Source organism: Siphateles boraxobius, unplaced genomic scaffold (genome assembly GCF_051911475.1).
Source record: "Siphateles boraxobius isolate OS27281-9 unplaced genomic scaffold, OSU_SipBor_1 24, whole genome shotgun sequence".
Classification (NCBI taxonomy): domain Eukaryota; kingdom Metazoa; phylum Chordata; class Actinopteri; order Cypriniformes; family Leuciscidae; genus Siphateles; species Siphateles boraxobius.
In genome coordinates this window covers 12,760,913-12,786,240 of record NW_027508855.1, presented here as the reverse complement: position 1 = coordinate 12,786,240, position 25,328 = coordinate 12,760,913, and the positions used below count along the sequence as shown (strand labels likewise).

Below are 25,328 nucleotides of genomic sequence, written 5' to 3'. Positions count from 1 at the left end.
CCCAGATAAATAATTTTTAATAAATCCGGATATATTCCATAAAAATAAGTGGCTTTGACTAAAACAAACAAACAAACAAAACAAACAAATAACATTAAAAAAACATTTGTGTAACTTGAAAAAAAATAAAAAAGTATTATTTTTCATTTAGTTATACATTTAGTAAAACTAAAACTTAAATAAATAAAAAACTATTTTATTAGTTTTTAGAGAAAAACAATTAAAAACATTATATATATATATATATATATATATATATATATATATATATATATATATATATATAATATATAAAATAAAAAATTACAAAACAAATCACAAAATCTTGAAAAATCATGGAAAATATAAAAATAAAATTTAGTTCAAACAATTAATATAAACTATAATAGAATCTCAGTGATACTAAAACGACACTTTCATTTACTCGTTTAGCACACACTTTTATCGAAACTACAGCCTCAAAAAAGTCAAATGATCAATTCTTGGACTGCATGATTATGGAATATTTCCTGTATCAGCTACTAAAGGGAGCATGCAGCTATGGCTAACATCCAGTGCATAAAAAATAAAATATTCTGATAGTTTCAACAGTGACAGCGGTGCAGATATCATTCAAAGATATTTATAACAGTCCTCTAATACCATGTAGTTCTGCAGCCATGGCAGCATAAGGAAGGTTTGATTGATCAGGCCATTAAAGCATGTTTTTTCTCCTTCCCAGCAGGTTGCTGTTATTCAAATCAATTTTTTCTTCCTCAATAGCTCATGCAAAGCACTGTGAATGCAAAACTGATGTCACCAGCCATATTTTTCCACAAAATTTGTATGAATATATCAAATAAATGCAAGTAAATCCTTCTACGTGTTATCACAAGAAAAGCATCGCTGCGTTCAGGTCAAATAGCAATTGTGCCAAAACAACAGTGCAATGTCACATCAACACTTGAACACAAGCCTGTTTTCAATCATATGTAATCTTTGATTGAGTACAAATATTAATTATAAATATTAAAGACTATATATATATATATATATATATATATATATATACAATATACTGTATAAATATGTATAAATATGAGCAGTATATATTGTTTTATTGACTCATTAAACCAAAAGAATCTGTATGCGCATTTCAAATGACACCCATGCTTTTCCATACAATGTGGCCTGCACTATGTTGTGTATTCATTTAGTTTCACGATCATTCGTAATGTTACACTTTCATTGCTCTAGTTACTACCTGCAATCTAGGCCATTGCTCAAGTCTGAATTTGTACCGCTGGACAGGGCCAGGCAGCTGTGGGCTGTAACAAGATGAGAGATGGACTCATCCGTCTGAAATAGAGCCAAAGCTGGCTGTCCAGTTATCATAATTTGACCTGGAACAAAGCATGACAGAAACAGACACCTAGATTAAGACGTATTCCCATCTCTCTCTCTCTCTCTCTCTCTCTCTCTCTCTCTCTCTCTCTCTCTCTCTCTCTCTCTCTCTCTCTCTCTCTCTCTCTCTCTCTCTCTCTCTCTCTCTCTCTCTCTCTCTCTCTCTCTCTCTCTCTCTCTCTCTCTCTCTCTCTCTCTCTCTTCCCACTACCTCTCCCTGAATCATTTCTCTCCATAAGACTTCACATTAACCTCTAACACTTCTTTCCATTCTGGTTCCACACTAGATGTAACTTTCTGATTGTGATCATATACCACTGCTAAAAAAACATTTGCCTTGTCACCACTCCATGTTTTCACTGATAACATCTCATCCGTAAAAGAAGGAGTGTTGATAGATCTCAACACCCTTTTGATCGCATTCTTGCTAAATAAAGACTCAGAAGAAGAACAATCCATTGATTTTTTTATACACGTTCTCTCAAAATGTAAAGACTCTCCTGATGCCTTACACTCAATGTGCCAATAAATTTCACTCATTTGTGATTGTTCAATCTCCTTATAGAGTTTCCTGCATCATCTTTTCCTGAGTCAATAATAAAATGGCTCCTTGATGTAGTTATATTGATTTGTATTCTTTGTTTGGTGGTAAATTAATTTGCCTCAAGTAGTTTGAGCTAAGGTCAACTTGACCTTTTTAAGAGACTACTTTTCTTGTGCCTGCATAAAAAATACAGCTTTTGTAGTTTGAGAAAATACATCAATTAGACCTTCGGCCAGAGAGACTGAAGAGCCACGTATCCTGGAGATTTGCAATTAAATATACCTTAAAGAGAAACGGCCATCAATGCACTGCCCCTTCTGGACATCAAAGACCTTTGGAGGATGACACCTAGTAAGCATTAGCCAAGTAACACATCAACAACTGTTTGCATGGGATTTGCCTCAGAGAAACAAACCTCTCTGAGGCTCAATGCAGCTGGCTGAATGCAACTGGTTGTGTTCTCTCAACGTGATCTCACGAGAATGAACTTCCCTTTCAAGGGAACTCGAGCTGCGTTGAGACGCGGTGGGAACGCTCTGCGTGATTGCGTCGTGAAGCACGTGTATAATCAGTCCAATGGAAGAGCAAGACGTCATAGGCGGGTGACGTCATAGACCAGGAAGCTATAAAGCACCCCTGAAAACAGACCGCGACAGCTTCTGTTGCCTTCAGCAAGCGCTCTCTGTATACTGTCCTTGTCTATTTACTGTTATCTGTCACAAGCACATTATATCTATCTATATATATATATATATATATATATATATATGTATATATATATATATATATATTACGGCGAAACAAGAGTTCAAGCGTTGTGTTGTCGCTTGCCCTCGTTTCATCACGGGTGGGTACACACATCAACTTTGTGTTGCTTGTTTGGGAGTGGAGCATGCCCAGTCAGTTCTCAAGGGAGCTGACTGCGAGCATTGCGAGAGGCTGTCCGTGAAGACGCTCCGCTCTCGCCGGGCGTTCTTTGAGGAGGACGGTTCGGTTTGCGCTCCCCGAGGTGCGGGTCCCGCTGCTGCCGAGCCACAGCGAAGGCTTCCATCTTGGGGTTCGCATATGGATCTTGTAGCGGGGCTTGAGACGGGCCCAGCCCTTTCTCAACCCTTACCTGCTGGATCCGGTGCCTCTGCCCAGGAAGGAGCCCGCCCTGCGGCTTCTCCTTCCCAGGTCGGGGCACCATTGCTGAGACTATCCAGTTCTGAGGATCTGGATGTCGTCAGTATTGATATGGGGGATTTTGAGTCTTCGCCAGCTCATACCCCCGGTAATGATGAGGAGCTTATGGAGGTTTTATCTCGTGCTGTAGCTAGATTAAATATCGAATGACTTCGCTGGTGGGTAAAGCTTATTCGGCAGCAGGTCAGGCTGCGTCATGTCTGCACACTATGTCTATACTGCAGGCATACCAGGCTGATCTGCTGAAGGATATCGATGAACGTGCGGAAGGCAGCACTGACGCAATTCGAGAATTGCGTCGCGCAACAGACCTGTCTCTCCGGGCCACCAAGGAGACGGCCAAATCAGTGGGCCGTTCTATTGCAGCCCTGGTGGCCACGGAGTGGCATCTTTGGTTAAATCTGTCAGATATAAAAGATGAAGATCGGTCTGTTCTTCTGGACGCACCACTTTCACCTTCAATTTTGTTCGGCGACGCTATCAACTGTGTAGTCGATAGGTTTCAAGATTCGAAAAAACAATCTGCTGCATTCCAGAGGTTTCTTCCTCGACGTTTCGATGTCCCCGAGACTATTTGGCGGAAAGTGATTACTAAATCCGAGCAGTCTCGTCCGAGTACAAGCTCCTCACAGCACAGAGTGCATCAAAAACAGAGCGTCGCCACTCGGGCTCCTCCACAATCTGGGGAACCTGTGTGGCGGTCGCAGTCCAGGCCAGCTAGGGGTAGGCAAGATCTGAGGACTGTCATATCTAAGAAAGCTTGGGCTAAGAAGAAGTCCTGACGCCCAGGGTGTCAGGCTTCTGAGGGTGGTCCCCTCCGAGAAATCGTTCATCCTCGGCGCCCTCTGGGGGGGCGATTCTCTGAGGAGAGACGCAGCGCTGCCACATCGGTTGTTCCTGCCGGTTCGCTGCTTCAGGGCACCGAGGTGTCAGCGTCCCCATACGATTCTCCGAGGAGGGTCATAGAACGGTCAGTTCGGTTGTTCCCTGCCGGTTCGCCGCTTCAGGCCACCGAAGTGTCCGTACAACCGAATCCCGAGGCCAGTCTCGAGAGACTGGTCCCCTTAGTAGAATTTCTAGAAGCGTGGGAACTACTGCCAAATATTTCTCAGTGGGTCCTGCATATAATAGAAAAGGGTTACAAAATTCAGTTCGGTTCTCGTCCGCCCAGATTTCAAGGGGTCCTTCCCACAGTGGTGGACGCAGAGCAGACTCGGGTCATGGAGCAAGATGTACTGACGCTTCTGCAAAAAGGGGAAATGTTTACACTCAAACAGATTGCATCACAGATTCAGTCCGAGGACTGGTTTGTCACAATAGACTTGAAGGACGCTTACTTTCATGTATCCATTCATCCTCATCACAGGAAGTTTCCTGAGGTTTGCTTTCGGGGGCGAAGCATACCAATATCGGGTCCTTCCATTCAGCCTAGGTGTATCACCCCGCACCTTTACGAAATGCGTGGATGCAGCGCTGGCTCCTCTGAGACTCCAGGGCATTCGCGTATTAAACTATATCGACGACTGGTTGATCCTGGCTCGTTCCGAGCAGTTGGCAGTTCGGCATTGAGATGTCGTTCTGTCTCACATAAATAGGTTGGGGTTACGGCTAAACACCAAGAAGAGTGTGCTCCTCCCAGCCCAGAGGACCACTTTTCTAGGGGTGATGTGGGAGCTTTCATGGCATATAAACCGACTAGAGATGATGGCGGTATTTCAGGCTCTCAAATACTTCCTGCCAGACCTGGGAGGCCATCATGTGCTTGTCCGCAAAGACAACACATCGGTGGTTTCTTACATCAACCATCAGGGGGGTCTGAGGTCCTGATTATTATGCAAACTGGCTCATCAGATCCTCCTATGGGCCCAGGTGAAATTACTGTCACTCAGGGCAGTTTATATTCCAGGGTGTTTGAATGTGGGAGCAGATATCCTGTCAAGGCAGGGGCTGAGGCCCAGGGAGTGGAGACTTCACCCCGAGGTGGTGGAGCTCCTATGGGAGAACTATGGTCAAGCTCAGGTCGATCTTTTCGCATCTTACGATACAATCCATTGTCCGCTTTGGTTCTTCCTCACATATCCAGCTCCTCTCGGACTGGACGCTATGGTGCAGGTGTGGCCGAGGCTGCACCTGTACGCTTTTCCCCCGATATCATTGCTTCCGGGAGTTCTGGAGAGGGTTCGCCAAGTAGGGGCTCATCTATTATTAGTAGCCCCACACTGTCTGGCCCGAGTGTGGTTCTCGGACCTAGTGCCCCTTCTGTACGGCTCTCCCATGGAGATTCCTGCCAGAAGGGACTTGTTATCTCAGGCAGGGGGCACGATATTTCACCCTCGCCCGGAGTTGTGGAAACTGTGGGCTTGGCCTCTGAGGGGGCCCAGCTGTTAGTATCCGGTCTCTCGACTGAGGTCGTTGAGACCATCCTTCAATTCAGAGCTCTTTCCACGAGGAAACTATATTCATTGAAATGGAAACTGTTCTCTACATGGTGTGGAGAACGTTTTTTAAATCCTGTTAACTGCCCAGTTGGTACAGTTCTCGATTTCCTACAAGACCGTTTCTCTGCTGAATTATCTCCCTCCACCTTAAAGGTGTACGTAGCGGCGATACCTGCTTATCACTCCCCTCTTGGGGCTTCCTCTATTGGGAGAGATCCTCTTATTATTCGTTTTCTCCATGGTACATTAAGGCTGAGGCCTGCACTGCACTCTAGAGCACCGGCTTGGGATTTGGCCACTGTACTCGAGGGTCTGGCCCTGGCTCCATTCGAGCCTATTGAAGAGGTTTCAGAGAAGTTCCTTGCACTAAAAACTCTATATCTACTCGCATTTCTTCTATCAAGAGAATTATAGATCTGCAAGCCCTGTCGGTGGTTCCTTCATGTTTGGAATTTGCACCTGGTATGGTGAAAGCATTTTTACACCCTAGGCCGGGTTATATTCCTAAGGTCCCCACCAATGTGGTGAGCCCTATTGTGCTGCAGGCTTTTTGCCCTCCACCTTTCAATACCCCAGATCAGGAAAGTCTCAATCTGTTATGTCCCGTTAGGGCTTTGGATGCCTACATTCACAGAGCTGCCCCGTGGTGTAGATCAGAGCAGTTATTTGTCTGCTTCGGTTCAACCAAGAAAGGTTGCTATGCATCGAGACAGGTAATGAGCAAGTGGGTAATTGAGGCTATCTCACTTGCTTATGAAGCGGCCGGACAGCCTTCACCTATGGCTGTCCGCGCCCATTCTACAAGGAGTGTGGCTGCCTCTAAGGCTTTGATTTCAGGTGTTTCCCTTCAGGACATTTGTAATGCGGTCCTGGTCCTCACCGCATTAATTTGTCAGATTTTACGACCTAGACCCCTCCACTCCCGGGGCTAGGCTGCTTGTTTCCTAGTGTGCGCAAGGACTCCACACAGAACGGGCATTTCTCATTATGGCGCAGTGGGTATGGGGTTCCCACCGCGTCTCAACGCAGCTCGAGTTCCCTTGAAAGGGAACGTCTCAGGTTACGTATGTAACCCTGGTTCCCTGATAGGGAACGAGACGCTGCGTTCTCCTGCCATACTTCCTGCATGCCCTGATCGACATGCTTCAGGCTTTTTCAGAAGCTGTCGCGGTCTGTTTTCAGGGGTGCTTTATAGCTTCCTGGTCTATGACGTCACCCGCCTATGACATCTCGCTCTTCAATTGGACTGATTATACACATGCTTCACGACGCAATCACGCAGAGCGTTTCCACCGCGTCTCAACGCACCGTCTCGTTCCCTATCAGGGAAACAGGGTTACATACGTAACCTGAGACGTTTTCTATTGTATTCAACTGTCAAATCAATGACATGTTTTGTCACATTTATTTAATGCAGTTTACTCATCTACTTAATATGAAATAATAACATTTCGATCTGTTCTTTGACTTCTGCTGCAAACCTCTTTCGAAAGATTACATAATCTTAATCAATCGATCAAGCATTATTTATCATGTAATATTTATTTTGTTCACCGTAGGACACAAAAGCTGTTTTCTCCTGTGCTGTGACTCATAATAGAACCGTAAAATACACCAAAATGCAACATAAATTCACAAAAGACATCAACTTTAATAGTTTGCTGTAATCCAAATCTTTAGAATCTGTGCGATTGTGAGGAACAGATCCAAATTCAGCCCTTTATCCAGCGATCTTAATCTCCATTCCCAACAGCGAAAGTAAATGTCAAATCCCGCACTCTTTTGAATTAAAAAATTGCCTTCTCAAGAAGCTTGAAACACATTTTACAGCAGTGCAACACTATCTCATGACCAACTCGTATGTATTTTACGAGGTGGCTAATTTGTACGAATTTTTATAACCTCACTCATACAAATTCGTATGATTTATTTTCAAAATGTTCAAAATTAAACAAATGGGCTTGAGTCAAGTTATATTGCACAAATAATTGATCCGTTCAGTTCGTACAGCTTATAAAAACTCTTAATGTGTAATGTATACAATTATTTAATAGTCTTATTTTGTGTTTCGGTGTGGGTGGTCAGAGTACCGGAAAAATGAGGGAAGTTCCAGAATGCAAGAAAAACGGAGGGTACGCAACAGATTCAAATATAGAAATGCGTTACTGCATACCGCTGCGTACCGGCCCACTTCGAGTACCGAGGATAGGGTTTAGGGATCTAACATTAATCTATAAAATGTTAAAAGGGAAATTATACAGATTTATCTGATATAAAAGATTCATAAATATTTCAAGTTTTTTAGCTGTTAAAATGTAATAATGCTGTTTAAATGTTCACAATATGTCCATATTTTACGTTTCAGCATCTACCTAAACGTACAAAAGTATGTTTTGTGTCTGTAAGAGTTACATATTAATACCTGTATTAACAATGAAACCAGGCTGGTTCTCTACAGGACCGTTTCAAAAGAGCACTGGGCCCTAACATCACAAGGACCACCCAAATCTACCCAGCGAAGACCTATACAATGAAGTTTTTAAACTATACAGTTGTTCAGCATATTAGAATGATGAGCTTGTCAGCTTGCAGTCCTCACTTACATTATTTTGCAAGTAACACTGTTTAATGTGTTTGTATCATTCTCATGGGTAGTGCTAAAATACAGTTACCTTTCGTTGTCACAACGAGTTCCGTCATGACGACGAATGGGGTTTCGCTTAGAAAGCCTATCAACTTCGAGTATACAAAACAAGCCAATGGCAAAGAAATACCATGGGCCTGCGGAATTTGCATAGTGCAACTCCGCCCCACCTCATGGGTATAAAAGGAGGACGCCGGCAACATGCAGATATGTTTTTTTCGCTTCAGAGCCAAGAGAATTCTTCACTCCACAAGCCATTTTGTTGAGACAACAACATGCCCGGAAGCTCGTTCCAGGGGCACTAGCCCGTAGAAAACTGAGGTTCGACCATGGGGTAAAGGTCTGACGGCAGGTCGGAGTAACTGGTACTTAGAGTGTGCCGTGTTGCCATCCCCACCTAGGGACTCAGTCGCGAAGCCAAAGCTGAAGCGGCCTCATATGAGCAAACCGAGCGGCGATGTTGTGGCTGTGGATGCCATATGCCCCAGGAGCCTCTGAAATAACTTCAGTGGAACCTCACTCTTGCGCTTGATTTGTCTCAGGCAAGTCAGCAGTGGCTAAGTGGAGAAGGTGACCGAGTCGATACAGAGAAAATAGATCTTCTGCACGGGGCAAAGTTTGCTCTTTTCCCAGCTGACCCGAAGGCCCAAACGAGCTAGGTGCCGAAGCACTAGCGGCCTGGTTGGGGGGCACGGTCATTAACCGCACCCTGACAGAGGAGGCCAGGGAAGGACCAGTGTTCCGCGAGAACCTGCTCTGCCAGGGGTCTGGCGACAGAGGAGGATGAGAGTGGTGCGGCCCAGGGGCGGCACACACTGTCATACGAGAACTCTGTGACAGAGGGGGATGAGAGTGGTGAGGCCCGGGGGCGGCGCGCACCGTCATCTGAGAACTCTGTGTGCTCAGAGATGGAAGTCAGTTCTTGAAAGAAGAGGTTCTCCCCCGGCCCTCCACCGGGGGAAGGAGTGGACCTGCTACCACTCCTGGAAGAACTGAACACAGCCTGCCCCGCAGCTCTATAGGTCTTTGCCACCGGAGTAGACAAAAAACCTACAGGCACGGGAGGGGTGCTTAGGGTCGCCATGCCAGGTGGAGGCGCTGTAGGGATACAGATGTGCAGCCACAGAACACTCCACGGGGGGAACCCCAGTGTACACTTGGCTGCGGCCTCTGCGAGGGCAGAGAAGGTGGAAGAGGCCGCTGAGCAGTCGCGAAAAGTCAAAGGAGACTCCCACGATCTCATGATCTCTTCATGCACGTCCGGTAAGAAAGGAATTGAGGGCAGTGCTGGTGTCAGCACGCGCCGCCTCCAAAACCAATCGTGCCGGGAAAGCATGGCTGTCAACACTGGATCAGACTCAGCAATGCTGGCACACCCGAAGGCGACAGCACAGCCGAATCCTCATCTCCAGTGGACTCCAGCCCGCCTTGTGATGCGGCGATAGAGATGATTTCATCTGCCGGGGGACCGAATGAAATGCTGGGCCAGCCGATATCCACTGAACGTGACTGGTCCGTTCCGGAAACTGCACGGGTTTCAATGTGAGAGAGGGTTGTGTGGACCGAGGAGAAATCGTCGTTTTTTTTCCACATCAACCAGCCAAAGTATTTCCTCGTGTAGAGAAAATAGATTGGGGTGTGGATGAGAGGACTCTCACTCTAATGAGGTCATTGAGTCTTGACCGCGACATTGCGATGGTCATGTTCCCGCAATGAAAACATGACGTATCCATGAACGCTGCCCGAGCGCAATCTATTTTTAGACCACATGCGCCGAACAGTGTTCACGCCCAACAGCAGAATCCACCAGACTATCACACCCAGAAGTGCACAGGCTTTTTCAATGCATCTTTAAAAAGACGTGCCTTGGCAAGCTCTTTTTGTGAGAGGGAAAACTCTGCAGATGCTGAAGCGACCAGGGAGAAACACACGACTGGCAAACCACTGCACAGATCAGCAGGCAATGTGAAACTCGCTGGGAATCGCCGTCACACCAACACCTAGAGAGAAGCTTGTCTCGAAGAGTGAAGAATACTCTTGGCTCCGAAGCAAAAACATATCTGCATGTTGCCGGTGTCCTCGTTTTATACCCACAAGGTGGGGCGGAGTTGCGCCATGCAAATTCCGCAGATCCATGGCATTTCTTTGTCATTGGCTCGTTTTGTATACTCGAAGTTGATAGGCTTTCTAAGCGAAACCCCATTCGTCATCACAACGGAACTCGTAGTGACAAAGGAAGGTAACTGTATTTTAGCACTGCCCATGAGAATGATACAAACACATTTCACAGTGTTACTTGCAAAATAATGAAAGTGAGGACTGCAAGCCGACAAGTTCATTTTAATTTTTCATGTTTCTTACCAAACAAGATCCTGTGAATTATTTACCACCATTACAGTACATGTTAAAGAAATCATACGTTTTCATTCTCGAAACAAGAGGAGGTGTATAATAGTTCCTTCCCCTCGTGCTGAGTGAGGGTCGGATTTGTGATGGCTTGGATTGTGCAAGTCAGACGGAGATATCTTAGGTAACACATGTTTGTGTACAGGAGTGTGAATGATTGTGTTTATCACCGATGCAACTGGGAAGAATTATTGCCAAGACACAAATACAGATAATCGTGATTTGCACACAGTTTGAATCACAACAACTAAACTGGCTTCAGAATAGCAATTGCAAGACAACCTCCATCATCAACAATGGCTTAAATCAAACACATACACATTTTATCAGTGTGATAAAAGCAACATGTGTCTAGAATATCTGAAAATAATTAATATTCTTATATTTTGTTTTTTACAGTTGACCACCATTAACCACAACAAACCAAGCTAGCTATCAAAAGAATCCCCAGATACCGATAGCCTTTAGTATCTCCTCTCAATCACTGGATCTGTGCTTTGGGTCATGTTCTAAATATATAACTTATTATGAATGACCATTAATATTCCAGAGCTGTTTCTAAGGTCGTTTTCCCCCCATATAAAATACACCTAGACTGTTGCTGCATTATTAACATTCCTACCATTAACACTATCCTAGTGGGTAGGGATACTATTCCACACAGTCATATCTCCTTTGTCTAACACAATGCTTATTCACTTCTAGCTATTGACTCTATTAATGTGATTCTTCCCTGAAGGGCATTGTAATGCTAAAATGTGGGAAGTGATTCAGCCACTGGGCTATTTATAAACCTGTTTCCTTTTTAAAATCAACCCTGCAGTGTAGATGGTTTTAAAGTGCCATGGCATGTGTGGCAGCACAAGGCAAAGCAGCCAATAAAGTCGGATTTTGTTGCACACCACTCCAAATTGTACTTTTACTTCAGAACATATCACAAAATGGAATGAATGTTCTCAAATATGTTGTGAACAAATTCTGTTCACCCTCATGTCGTATCGAACCAATATTATAAACTTATTTCTTTCTACTTTTGATTATAAAAGAAGATATTTTGATGAATATTTTAATTGTTCTATCGATACAATGAAAGTCAATGGGATCCAAATCAACATCGGACCCAATTAACCTTTAACTTTATTGAGAAAAAAATGTTTGTTTGTTTCTTTATAGTTTAATGCCATGCCAGCTACCACGGCTATATTTATTGTGAGAAAAAAGTGAAATATATAAAAAGTAAGGCAATAAATAAATAAATAAACAATGTACACAAACTTTTTGTATTTTATTGTGTGTTCCTCAGAAGAAAGAAAGTCATATAGGTTTGGAATGACATTAAAGGTTAGTGAATAATGATCTCCTTGTTAATATATGGATTTTAACTGCTTCATATTTTCAATGCAAAAACCAAGGTTATTATAGTTGAAAAAAATGACCTAATAATGGCGAGGCAGCGAAGCATATTGCAGAATGCTTTACTAGGATCCTAACAAAGTCGGCAGACCAACCAGTCTTCATAGGGGATTTTAACACTTTTATTAACAAAGACTCTTCAACACTTGCAGCAATATATTGATCGTCCAACCTGTTTTTACGCACACTGGATTTGTATTATGGTAACATTGACGACGCATAAAAGGCAGTATGTCGACCACCGATTGGTATCGGATCACAATGTTATCCATCTACTGCCAAAATACAGACAACGTGTTAGAAGGGACAAACCAGTGGAAAAGAGAATTCATGGTTTGGAGTAAGGATAAAGAAGATATGTTAAAGGATTGTTTTTGCACTACAAATTTGGATGTCTTTTTTGATTCATGCAGAGACCCTCACAAACTAACTGACTGTATTACCTCCTATATTCAATTTTGTGAAGAAACAGTTATTGACACTAAAATGGTTAAAGTCTTCTCAAATAATAAGCCATGGCTCTAAAGATTTAAAGAAACTCCTTAATGAAAAGAATATTTTTAAATAGGTTAATGATTTGAATTTGTTTTATGGAAGATACGATGCATCAGTGATATCATATAAAGAAATCAGTGATAGGATTCCAGTGGGGCCGCACATTTGGCTGACAGGTGACCAGATCAGAAGGTGCCTTAAAAGTATTAGGCCCTATAAAGCATTGGGTCCAGATGGCCTTAAGGGCAGAGTTTTAAAGGTATGTGCAAATAAACTAACTGACCCCTTAACAAAATTATTTCAGTTTTTATACAGATCGTACCAAATACATGGAAGTTATCATTTATATGACCCCTTCCTAAAAAAGTGAGAGCAAAACATCTAGAGTGCATGGCTTTATCATCAATACTCGCTAAATAAATGGAAAGAGTAGTTAGTTATCACCTTAAACTATATATATCAGAGTAACTAGATGTACTGCAATTTGCATATAAATCACAAAGAGGGACAGAGGATGCCAAGCTTACTATGGTTGATACAATTGCTAGCCATTTACAACAAGAAAAGGCTTTTGTGCGTGTTCTTTTTAGTGGTAAAAGAGTGCAGCATGAGAATTATAAATTTATACAAATATGCAGATGATATGGCACTTGTGGCACTTTTATGGAAAGACTGTGTACATTTTGAGTATGAGGAGCAGGTTTTGAAACTAGAAATTGTGTGAAGCAAGATCTTTATTGATAAATGTAAGTAAAACAAAATAGTTAATTCTAAATTATTCAGAGCGTCTAACAGAAATTATTTTATGTGATCAAACTGTTGATATTGTGAAGACTTTTAAATATTTGGGAACAATGATTGACTGTCAATTGAATATTTCTGATAATGTAGATCTTATTTGTAAGAAAGCAAATCAAAGGCTATTCTTGGTAAGGAAATTGAGAGAATTTTCTGTGAGTCAGGTTGTTCTGCAAAGAGTTTATATAAGTTTAATTGAAAGTGTTTTAGAGTATAATATAACTGTGTGGTTCGGACGAGTTATGTCTGTGAATAAAGTAAAATTAGACTAGAATTACAAGAGTAGCATGAAAAATTGAAAGTTCAGAATATATCAACCTTTGTTTATTTAAAAAAAAAAAATTAAAACGTGGCATGTTCCAAGCTGCTGCACAATATCAGTCAAAGCATTTAACTGTACATTCTATATCAATGTTTCTATGTAGCTTGGCAAACATACTAGCATAAGCTAATAAACTACTTGGCAGAGTTAATTTCCCAATGTTATTGATACACACATACACATTTATTAAAGGGACATTGTGTAGGAATTTCTCCCATCTAGCGGTGAAATTGTATTTTGCATTCAAACTTGAGACTTGCTTGACTAAATTAAGAAAATGACTTGACTTGAGATCCAATGACTCGAGACTTGACTTGAACTGTATGACTCGAAAATGACTTCATATATATTTTTATATAAATCATCGCAACATCAATTGATTGAAAAAAATGAAAGCAACTGAACGTCCTGGTTGCGTATGCAACCAACCGTTCCCTGAAGGAGGGAACGGAGGACGTAGTCAACGTCGACTAAATGGGGATCGGGTCAGAGAGCCTATAATCTTCGAGTTCTATTGAACGAGCCAATTTAATTGGCGTGCGGGATTCGCATCATATTTATATTCACAGGCATAAATACGGAAGTGGATGCACGCACTAGTTGCTTTTTCATTGAGGAGCCGAGCGTAACCCGGAGTCAGCGGTGGTCCAGCGGTAGTGGCAAGGGGACTACGTCCTCCGATCCTTCCTTCAGGGAACGGTGGGTTGCATACGCAACCGGGACGTTCCCTTTCAGTCGATAACGTCGGACGTAGTCGATATGCTTTGCATCGGCTGCGGTGTGATGGAGGAGTGAGGAGCCCACAGGGAATGGTTACCGGGTGAGACATCCATCACTATCCTCCGATCACCCATCCCACAGGGCACCCAGGGGTGGGGCATGGTAATGGGGACTCGCCCTTCGCGGACAAAGGCGAGTCTCGATTTCAACATTATTTGTAAGAAAGCAAATCAAAGGCTATTCTTGGTAAGGAAATTGAGAGAATTTTCTGTGAGTCAGGTTGTTCTGCAAAGAGTTTATATAAGTTTAATTGAAAGTGTTTTAGAGTATAATATAACTGTGTGGTTCGGACGAGTTATGTCTGTGAATAAAGTAAAATTAGACTAGAATTACAAGAGTAGCATGAAAAATTATAGGATCTAAGCAAAAGTCAGTCGCTCAATTAAATAAAATTGCTGTTCAGAGAAAAGCTTTGACTATAACAAGAGACACAACTCACCCCTTGTATCATGTTTTTGAATTAATACCATCACATCGTTGTTATAAAACACCAAAAGCAATTAAAGCAATAAGTAAACAAACTTTTGTACCAATTGCAATAAGTCTTTTGAATAAGAGGTAGGATATCGGGTGGATGTTGTGTATTGTTAATTGTTTTTGTGATTGTATGGAGAGACCGAAGACCAATTTTCGGCAAAAGCTGAACAATAAAGTACTAACTGACTAACTAACTAACTAAAAATAAAAATAAAACCATGCAAAAAAATTATACAAAAAAAAACGTTTTTGTTACTTGAAATAAAATAAACTTTATAAAAAATATTTTAAAAAATGCAAACTTTTTTTTTTCATTTTATTTCAGCTAGTTCCCAATGAAACATTTTTCATTTTTATTTAGTTTAACTTGATGTGCTAAAACAATTAAATCTAAAATAAATAAAATAATAAAAACTATATAGACATGCAAAAAATAATAAAACTGACAAAAACACAACAAAACTAGGCTAAAAAAATAACAAAAATGGAAATTAAAATGAAAAATATAAAAACTAATTCAAACTATTAATAAAAACTGTAAGTGTCTCAATGATACTAAAATAACATTGGCACAAAAAAATCGAATGCATCAGAAATTAAAATATGTTTTATTAACAAAGTTCGGGAGGAGCACATAGTCTACACAACCAGTATGATTAAAGAGGCCTATATATAGAGCCGACTCACCTTCGTTCCTCTGCAGTCTTTTCTGCATCCCGACTCTTCACTCTCGTCTAGTTCCTATCCCAGCCAGAGATACGGGGTGAGTACTCTGGGTTCGGGCCACATTCTGAGCTCGGAGCCCTACCCCGGGCAGCATGCTAAATACCCATACTCTTTTACACAAACTAATTATTTGTAAGTGTGAACTTGTGAAATTGTAGCCTTTTTTTTTAAGAGTGTGTGCTAGAGTAGAACAAATACCTTTGCACACCGTGGCTCACCTAGACGTCTATTCTTATCTCAGCCTCCAAGGGCATGTCCTGTGTTTAAAGTCATTGCAGCATACTCACTTTTTTGGCCTGTAGTCCGGAATGTTCCTGTCCAAGGAGATGCGGTCACTCAGTTGAGCATTGTAGCCGTACTCCTCGTACCTCCCTTCGCTTTCTCGACTGTCCTCCCCCAGCGTAGCAGCTGCACCACCCTGTCCTAGACCTCCAGGCCCCTCCACCAGTCCCATGGGTTTGGCGAGACCTGCAAAGCAGAAAAGATGTTTGACTTCAGTTGACATGACAAAGGTCAACATATCCCATACTTATGGAAAAGCAAGTGAACTGTGTTTAAACGGTTGTCAGTGCGGAGTAAGATTTCTTTGCCTTTGGAAATTCAGGTCTAATTTATCCTCTCGGTCTATTTAGAATGGGATTGATGCGAGGGTTGTTTCCGGCACAGGGCACATTAAATGCTGTGTAGTTTGACACCCAAAGAATATGACAAAGAAGAAATTATACAGACTGTATCCTTTATACCAGATAGTGTATGGCAGGTGGTTGTTCCGTTGTTCCTAATCAGAATCATTGGTCAGAATAATTGGCGTTATTTAAGTCTAGATTTAAACCTTTGCCATTCTCTTCAAAAGGGATGAAATGTGTAACACCCATTAAAGATGCCGTTTCATTTTGACATTTAAAAGAGCAAAATTATATGTTTCACTAAATTATTAACAGCTACATAAAAATTATATCAAGTTTCAGAAATAAGTGTATGATCCAAGGATGTTCGTTTTAAAGCCTTGAATTACAAAGTGTTTCTAAACTGGTACTACATTAAAAGAGGGAAATATCTTGTAGCTGACTATATTTTACTCTTTTCATAAACTGTGTCATTGAAGTTCAGAATATATCAACCTTTGTTTATTTTAAAAAAAAAAATTAAAAAGTGGCATGTTCCAAGCTGCTGCAAAATATCAGTCAAAGCATTTAACTGTACATTCTATATCAATGTTTCTATGTAGCTTGGCAAACATACTAGCATAAGCTAATAAACTACTTGGCAGAGTTAATTTCCCAATGTTATTGATACACACATACACATTTATTAAAGGGACATTGTGTAGGAATTTCTCCCATCTAGCGGTGAAATTGTATTTTGCATTCAAACTTGAGACTTGCTTGACTAAATTAAGAAAATGACTTGACTTGAGATCCAATGACTCGAGACTTGACTTGAACTGTATGACTCGAAAATGACTTCATATATATTTTTATATAAATCATCGCAACATCAATTGATTGAACAAAATGAAAGCAACTGAACGTCCTGGTTGCGTATGCAACCAACCGTTCCCTGAAGGAGGGAACGGAGGATGTAGTCAACGTCGACTGAATGGGGATCGCGTCAGAGAGCCTATAATCTTCGAGTTCTATTGAACGAGCCAATTTAATTGGCGTGCGTGATTCGCATCATATTTATATTCACAGGCATAAATACGGAAGTGGATGCACGCACTAGTTGCTTTTTCATTGAGGAGCCGAGCGTAACCCGGAGTCAGCGGTGGTCCAGCGGTAGTGGCAAGGGGACTACGTCCTCCGATCCCCCAGTGTGCATGAACAGAGAACTTAAACAGTGAAGCACTCACTTTTCCGCCCTCTAACCAGCCGTCAACATACACAAACATTCAGAATTTGTTGCTGTTAAAACAGCAGTTGAGAGCTCAAAGCTTGCGATCACCGCTGCACTCGCGCTGTAGAACACCAGCACTGGGAGAGTCTTCCCGAAGAACACCGACACACTCGCTCGTTGTAAACAACAGCACTCTCAGAGACATCAAACGATCGGCTCCGAAGCGAAAGGCAACTAGTGCGTGCATCCACTTCCGTATACCCGAATCACGCACGCCAATTACATTGGCTCGTTCAATAGTAATCGAAGATGATAGGCTCTCTGACGCGATCCCCATTCAGTCGACGTCGACTACGTCCGACGTTATCGACTGAAAGGGAACCATTGACGTCAGTCATCAGATTCTGCGCGATTGGGTGATGCTGCACAGAAAAAACATAGCTTACATCTCAGTGAGCGCGCTAAATACAAAAATATCTCCCAGCACGTTTCTTTTTGGATATAAAAACTAGAAATTGACCATATTCATACAAGAAGATTTGCTGTACGCATAATAACTGGCAAGGGATATCGGACATGACCATCACAACCTCGAACTTCATTCACCACGTCTAAGTAAGCTTTGGCTTTACCTGTTTGTTATAGTTAATTTGACTAACGTTAAATCTAGAGAAAAAAGTGGTCAAAACAGCATGCCTCTTTATACAATATTATGTTTTCAAATGTAGCTTAAGGCTGTCAATAGACTAATATGATAATTTATGGTGGCATATTTTTTGTATAATGTGCATAAATTCACACAGGCATTTTCCACAGTTTCTTTCAAATCATGCTTTAAAGCCAAATATGTCGCTCTTTCCAATGACGAAAAACAGCATCGAAAACTGTTAATGATGTATTGTCGTGTTTTATATTTCTCTTGAAGCAGGGTCAGATGTTAGGCCTATCAGGGGGTTGGGGGGAAAAATGCCAGTGGAATTAATATACACCCAAAATGCAAGATGTGGAAAAAATGTCCCTAGTATGAGTTATTTTTATATTTATAACATATGATATTAAAACTATATATATTTCCAGAATACTGGCGCGATTGCAAATGTGATACTGATTTTATACAACAGATCAGTAAACAAAGAGTAAATATTGTGGTGTGACATTTTAGACGTAATATTGTAAATATTCTCTGTTTTGCTCTATTTCTCCAATGACTAGCCTGACGTCGTCATACTCAGGTTCTAGTCAGAATGTGAGTCTGATACTGCTCCATTGGGCTGTGATTATAAGATGTGTGTCAAACGAACTAGGAAATAAAAAGCCTCTGCACTCAATTGGATAGACCTAGAACCAATCAGAGCAACGGAGTAAGTGACCTATGTTGAGAGATAGATTAAAGTTGATAGATTAAACTTTCCGAATCCCGTAGGAAGGACGGCAAAAACATCTTTCCCATCGACAAATGCCTTGATCGCGGTTCCCTTTCAGTCGAGAACGTCAGACGTAGTCGACGGTCGACTGAATTGGGATCTCGCTAGAGAGCCTGTCTTCTTCGAGTACTATTGAACGAGCCAATGTAATTGGCGTGCGTGATTCGCATCACACACTCCGCCCCCGCGGCGCGGGTATAAATACGGAAGTGGATGCACGCACTAGTTGCCTTTCGCTTCGGAGCCGATCGTTTGATGTCTCTGAGAGTGCTGTTGTCTACAACGAGCGAGTGTGTCGGTGTTCTTCAGGAAGACTCTCCCAGTGCTGGTGTTCTACAGCGCGAGTGCAGCGGTGATCGCGAGCTTTGAGCTCTCAACTGCTGTTTTAACAGCAACAAATTTCTAAATGTTTGTGTGTGTTGATGGCTGGTTATAGGGCGGAAAAGTGAGTGCTTCACTGTTTCAGTTCTCTGTTCAGTGTTGCCGCGGTCATTCCCCTGTGTGCTCCGGCACTGGTGACGGTCGTATTTTCTGAAAGAGCAACACGGGTGCGTTTGCGTCTTTTTCAAGATGTCATTCCGCCCGTGCGTTTCTGGGTGCGGTCGTTCCCTGTCTCTCTCTGATGGTCACAACTGTTGTGTCACGTGTTTGGCTTACAGCACGCTGAGACAGCTTTTGTGGACAGCTCATGTTTTCATTGTGGAAACATGACTGTCGCAGTGTTGAGGGCGAGACTCGCCTTCGTTCGCGGAGAGCGAGTCCCCATTACCATGCCCCACCCTCGGGTGCTGTGTGGGATGGGTGACCGGAGGATAGTGTTGGATGTCCCGACCGGTAACCATTCCCTGTGGGCTCCTCACTCCTCCCTTCCACTGCAACCACTGGAGCCTCCTGTGTTGTCTGCTGGTCCATCTGTAATGGGTGGGCCAGCGGTTTCACTCGGGGCTCCCCTGGAGGACAGGACGCCGATTGCAGCATCGGAGGGTGAGCTGACTTCTAGAGATGATGACTCGGCTGCATTGTCTCCCTCCGGGAGTTCAATGTTGCCCGAGCCGGATCCAGAATTATCAGCTATGCTGAAACGGGCCGCCGAGGCTGCCGGGCTCGAGTGGAACCTCCACCGTGTCCCGTTCAGTCTCGGTTGGAATCTGGAGTTTGGTATCTTGGGGCGGGCCGCGCTGGTTCTCAGCTCACCGCCCCAGTGCCTTTCTTTCCCGAAATGCATGGAGAGCTTATCAGGTGGTGAACAGCATCTTTCTCTGCCAGAAACTGCCTGAATAGCTTTTCCCCCTCATTACCCTTGATGGAGGAACGGTGAAGGGTTGCGAGGTGTCCCTCCATTGGAGCGGTCTGTCGACACAGGTGCACCTGTGTCCGGCGGCCGCTGCCTTTTGGGGGGATCCTCGTCTCCCCCCTAAGGCCTGTGAGTTTCGTCTGTTCCGACAGGCAGAGCTTACAAAGCCTGTAGGCAAGCCCCTTCCTCTTGCGTGCCATGGCGTTGCTGCAGGCTAGGGCACCCATGGCATGCACGAGGGTAATCCAGACCGTGCGCTCATAAGGGGAGCACCGCACTGCATCCGACCTCACCCTCCTGGGTACGGGTGTCGTAGCGTGCGTGATCGGTCTGGCGATGTCCACCTTGGTGGTCCAGTAGCGCCTTCGTTGGCTCAGCCTGGTTGGTATGGCGGATGCGGACAAGGTTCGGTTCCTGGTCTCCCCAATTTCCCAGGTTGGGCTGGTCGGCGACGCGGTGGAGAACTGCATCAAACAGTTATCTGCCGCTCAAGCGCAGACGGAGGTCATCCGGCACATCCTGCCCCGGTGGCCAGCTGCTGCCTCCACCCGCCGCCGGTGGCAGCTCCTCCGCCTGCTTGTCGCCGTGGGCGTTCCCCGGCCGCCGCTCCTGCTGGCCCTCCGCAGCAGCCTCCACCCAGGCCTCAGCATGGAGCCGGCCGCAGTAGAGACGCCCAGCCCGCTCCAGGCGCTGCCAAGCCAGGTGGCAAGCGACAGCGAAAGCATTCCGGAGCGGGCCGCCCAGGAATGGATGAGATGCTCTTGGAGTGGCACGATCACTCCCTCCCCCCGGGTGAGGGCCGGGTGGAGCCTTTGTTTGTGTGTGTGTCTGTTCCGCCGCTGGCTCCCTAAAAAAAAAAAAAAAAAAAAAAAAAAAAAAGCGGAGCAAGCGGTACCCACACTTCAAAGAGAGAGCAATTTCATCTGTTCCTGGGTCCCAAGAGGGCCAGTCTGGCGGGTGTGACCCTGTATAGCCTTACACCCCTCAGCTCCCCCTTGGTCGCCAGCAGGCAGCTTGGTGCGTTCGAGGACCCGGTCATCCGCCTTCTCACGCGCCCCCTGCCGCTTGTGGAGACAGGTAAGTGTTGCACAGCACACTAACACCACTCTCTCTACTTTGCTGCCCCACCTCAGGCTCGGCTACCCCGCTCAAGTCAGTGATAGTCATCACATTAGGTGTTGAGCAGACGTGCTCCTGAAAATTCAGTGATATTCATCACACCGAGTGTTGAGCAGTGCTCCTGACTTGTGCGTGCTTATCTTATCCTGCTGGCGAAGGATTTGATATAGCCGCTCCTCCAGCCGGTACGAAGGCCAGTTGTAAACTCGTTCTTCGTGCTACTAGGGGGTGGGTCGTGACCATCTTGGCCCAAGATTGGTCTGCAGCTTTGACCTGAAAGACATGTGCTTCAGATCTCTACCTCCCGCACCGCAGGCCATCCTGTGTGTTGCGTCTAAGGGTGGAGTATCAGTACAGTGTCCTTCCCCTCGAGTGCTCCAGAGCCCGTTGGGTCGTCAGGTCAACTGGAAGAGAGTAATCTCGCCCACGGGCTGAGTATCTCTTTCTTAGTTTTGGAGAGGTACTCGGTCCAACATGTCTCTCCAATGAGAATGTGTTCAGCTGGTGTTGAAGTGAGAAAGGGTCCCACTGAAAGAACTTTCAGAGGCTCCTGGGGTATATGGTAGTCGCAGCCTTTGGCTTCCTCCATATGTGACCGCTTCAGCGCTAGCTTCACGATCGAGTCCCGAGGTGACCGTGGCAGAGCAGCTCACCCTGTGTGACTATAGTTCATCCCGGTCTGCTGCCAAACCCTCTTCAACAGAGGGGCCATGTACAAAGGGCGTGTTTTAACGGGGGCCTGGGCGACCCCCGACTACACGGGCATTCGTGCCTCGAGTTGTTAGACATTGCGACCGTTGCGCAAGCTTCCCCTGCATGTCACAAACTCACCCGTCACCTCCTCCTTGGAGTCAGACGCTTCTGAGGGCACCTTGTTCCACTCCTCCCGCTTACTCAATCGTGCCGCCATCGAGCCTCACGACAGTTATAGCCAGGGCAAGTGGAGACTCCATCCCCTGGGTCCGGCTGGGTCATGACCATTCCGGGGCCGCTCAGTTGCCCCCCCGGTTTTATTTTTCCGCCAGTGTTTGGGTAAACCGAGCGGACTACCCTTGGACAAACACTGGGTCTCAGCTGCCCCAGGGGCCCGCAGAAGTGCGTTTAACCCCAGTGAGCCTTCTAAAAGTGACTGCGACTCATGGTCGCCTTGCGCCTGCTCAAGTCAGTGAAATCATCACTCTTCATGTTGAGCAGAATTGCTCCTGAAACTCAGTGAAGTTCATCGCACTCAGGTGTTGAGCAGCAATGCTCCTGTAGCTCTGTGAGTTCATCGCAGGTAGCTCAGTGAATTCGTCACACGCAGTGCTGAGCAGAAATGCTCCTGGTGCTCGGTGAAGTTCTTCGCACTCAAGTGTTGAGCAGAAATGCTCCTGCAGCTCAGTGAGTTTATCACACTCAGGTGTTGAGCAGTAATGCTCCTGAAGCTCAGTGAACTTGTCACACTCAAGTGCTGAGCAGAAATGCTCCTGTCGCTCAGTGAAGTTCTTCGCACTCAAGTATTGAGCAGAAATGCTCCTGAAGCTCGGTGAGTTTATCACACTCAGGTGTTGAGCAGGAATGCTCCTGAAGCTCAGTGAACTTGTCACACCCAAGTGCTGAGCAGAAAATGCTCCTGAAGCCCAGTGATCTTCACATGTTGTGTTGAGCAATGCTCCTGTCTTTTGCGCCCGTCGCTTGCCCCTACGTGCCAAGTCAGGAGAGGAACAGGTCTTCATAGTTGCCCCTTATTGGCCCAACTAGACCTGGTTCCCTTCAACAGCCTTCCTGACTTCCCCTGAAAACTCTTTCGGGGGCGCGATGGCACACGCGTTCTTCCCCCGGAGATTCCGGGCGGTCTTACATCTGAACGCGGAGGTTCAGGTGGCTATCACAAGAACATGTGATAGTTACCATCACTTCTGCGAGCACCCCCTAGAATTGGGTAGCTTGCTTACGCCTTTAGAAGTGGAACCTAGTCGTTGATTGCATCTTCTCTCCAGAGGAGATCCTGAAAGCTTTCGATCACTTCAGTGCTCTCTTTCCTGCAAAATGGGTTGCAGTAGGCTGTTTTCCTTCACCCTCAAAATGATGTGGCCTCGGTGTTTAAACGACGCTCATCGTGTTGCAGAAGTATGTAGAAGCACTTCTGATCGTCAGGTTCCTGAGGAGCAAGGTCTTGTAAATCCTTGTGTCCCTCTTTATCCTCTTGGGCCTTGTCCCTGGTGCGACTGCACTGCAGAGACCGCCCCTGAGCCACTGCAGGCAGTGAGTTAAAAATTCTGTTATATCAGTTCTCCTGCTCGCGTGGTCTCTACTAGAGGGTAGGGACTTGCTCGCTTTCGGTCAACGTATTGTGCCTGGAGTCTGGGCCGGCTAACTCTCACAAGCTGAGACCCCGGCTCGGATTGTGCCCAAGGTTCCTACCTCTCCCGTAATAGGAGCAGGTGGTGAGCCTGCAAGCGCTGCCCTGGAGGAGGCAGATCCAGCCCTGGCTTCTCTGTCCGTTCGCTTGGACGTGTACAGAATGCAAGTCATAGACCTCAGACCAGCTCTTCAAATATCTGTTGGAATTCAGCAGAGAGGGAAGGCTGTTTCCATGCAAAGTTGTACTTAGTGCTTGCCTTCATTTCGGCAAAGGTCCGAGATGCAACATGTCCACTTAGGTGTTGAGCTCCTCTATGATGAGTGTAAAGTGCTCCGCCTTGGCGTTGACGATATGCTTTGCTAAAACAGATTCTAGAGTTGGGGGCTGGACGACACCTAGTTGAACCGCTGCCTCACGTGGGCTCCCTTCTCATGAAGCCAGTTTCACCGTGAGCCCGGTTCAAGTGTCGGCTTGCTGCGCCATTCCCCTCCTATGGACTGGATACGTGCGCCTTTCTACTCCAGTTGAGTTCCCTTAAAATTGAACCCTGTTGAGTTCCTCCAGACCCCTTCGACGTCGGACGTGCGGAACGTCTGGTGTTAGGCCTACCACTCGTAAGCAGTGTGGAACCTGTGTTAGGCTGGATCCATATGTTGCGGTCCCTTCGGTGACCCCATATGTGCATTCTTCCATGATACGGCTCCCTGCGGTGAGCCCGTGTCTTCCCTCGGCAGAGTCTCTCTGCCGTCACTGTCCGGTGTGTCTCCCCCCGTCTTAGGCTGGAGCCACCCAAGTGACATTCCATATGTTAGACTGCCCGGTTTCCGCCCAGTTCATATGTGTATTCTCCACATTACCTCCCTCTGGGTTGGATGTGGCTTCCGCAGCGTCCCTTCCTTCCAACGTACGGGGAACGCTTTCCCAGTGGTCCTGTAGGAACAGCAGTGACTTCCCTGGCCTAAGCCCTGTCCTTCCCCGCCTTAAGTTTGCGGGGGCATCAGGAGGCTTTGGTTTAGGCACTGGAAGGTGGCAGCGTTAGTGGCGTGTTCAATGGGTGATCCCAATTCAGTCGACCGTCGACTACGTCTGACGTTCAGACTGAAAGGGAACGTCCTGGTTGCGTATGCAACCCACCGTTCCCTGAAGGAGGGAACGGAGGACGTAGTCCCCTTGCCACTACCGCTGGACCACCGCTGACCCCGGGTTACTCTCGGCTCCTCAGCGAAAAGCAACTAGTGCGTGCATCCAATTCCGTATTTTTCCCCGCGCCGCGGGGGCGGAGTGTGTGATGCGAATCACGCACGCCAATTACATTGGCTCGTTCAATAGTACTCGAAGAAGACAGGCTCTCTAGCGAGATCCCAATTCAGTCGACCGTCGACTACGTCCTCCGTTCCCTCCTTCAGGGAACGGTGGGTTGCATACGCAACCAGGACGTTCTCTGTTCCTCTTCTAAAATGAATGCGCTGTCTATATCTTCTATAACACACGCGATAGCAGAATATACACAATTCAATTCTCCAGTGGCACCCATGAATTCAACCCAAGCGCTCTGATGAAGTGGATGGTTACGTTACCGTTGCTCACATAGATATGATGTGGTTGCTCAACTGTCCATCATCGTATAAAGCCCGCCCTGACAATTTGATTGGTCTGAACAATTTTTGTTCGGGCATAATAGCTCCTCAACGGATCGAGTC

General features: G+C 45.1%; 1 protein-coding gene across 1 annotated transcript in view; it reads right to left on the bottom strand.

The window, feature by feature from the left end:
* Window positions 1–25,328, bottom strand: part of galnt9 (polypeptide N-acetylgalactosaminyltransferase 9) — a 141,075-nt gene that overhangs the window by 103,183 nt on the left and 12,564 nt on the right. Inside the window, exon 2 of the mRNA XM_077241529.1 lies at window positions 15,899–16,079. Coding sequence (XP_077097644.1) covers window positions 15,899–16,079 — 181 coding nt within the window. The remainder of the gene's footprint in view (window positions 1–15,898; window positions 16,080–25,328) is intronic.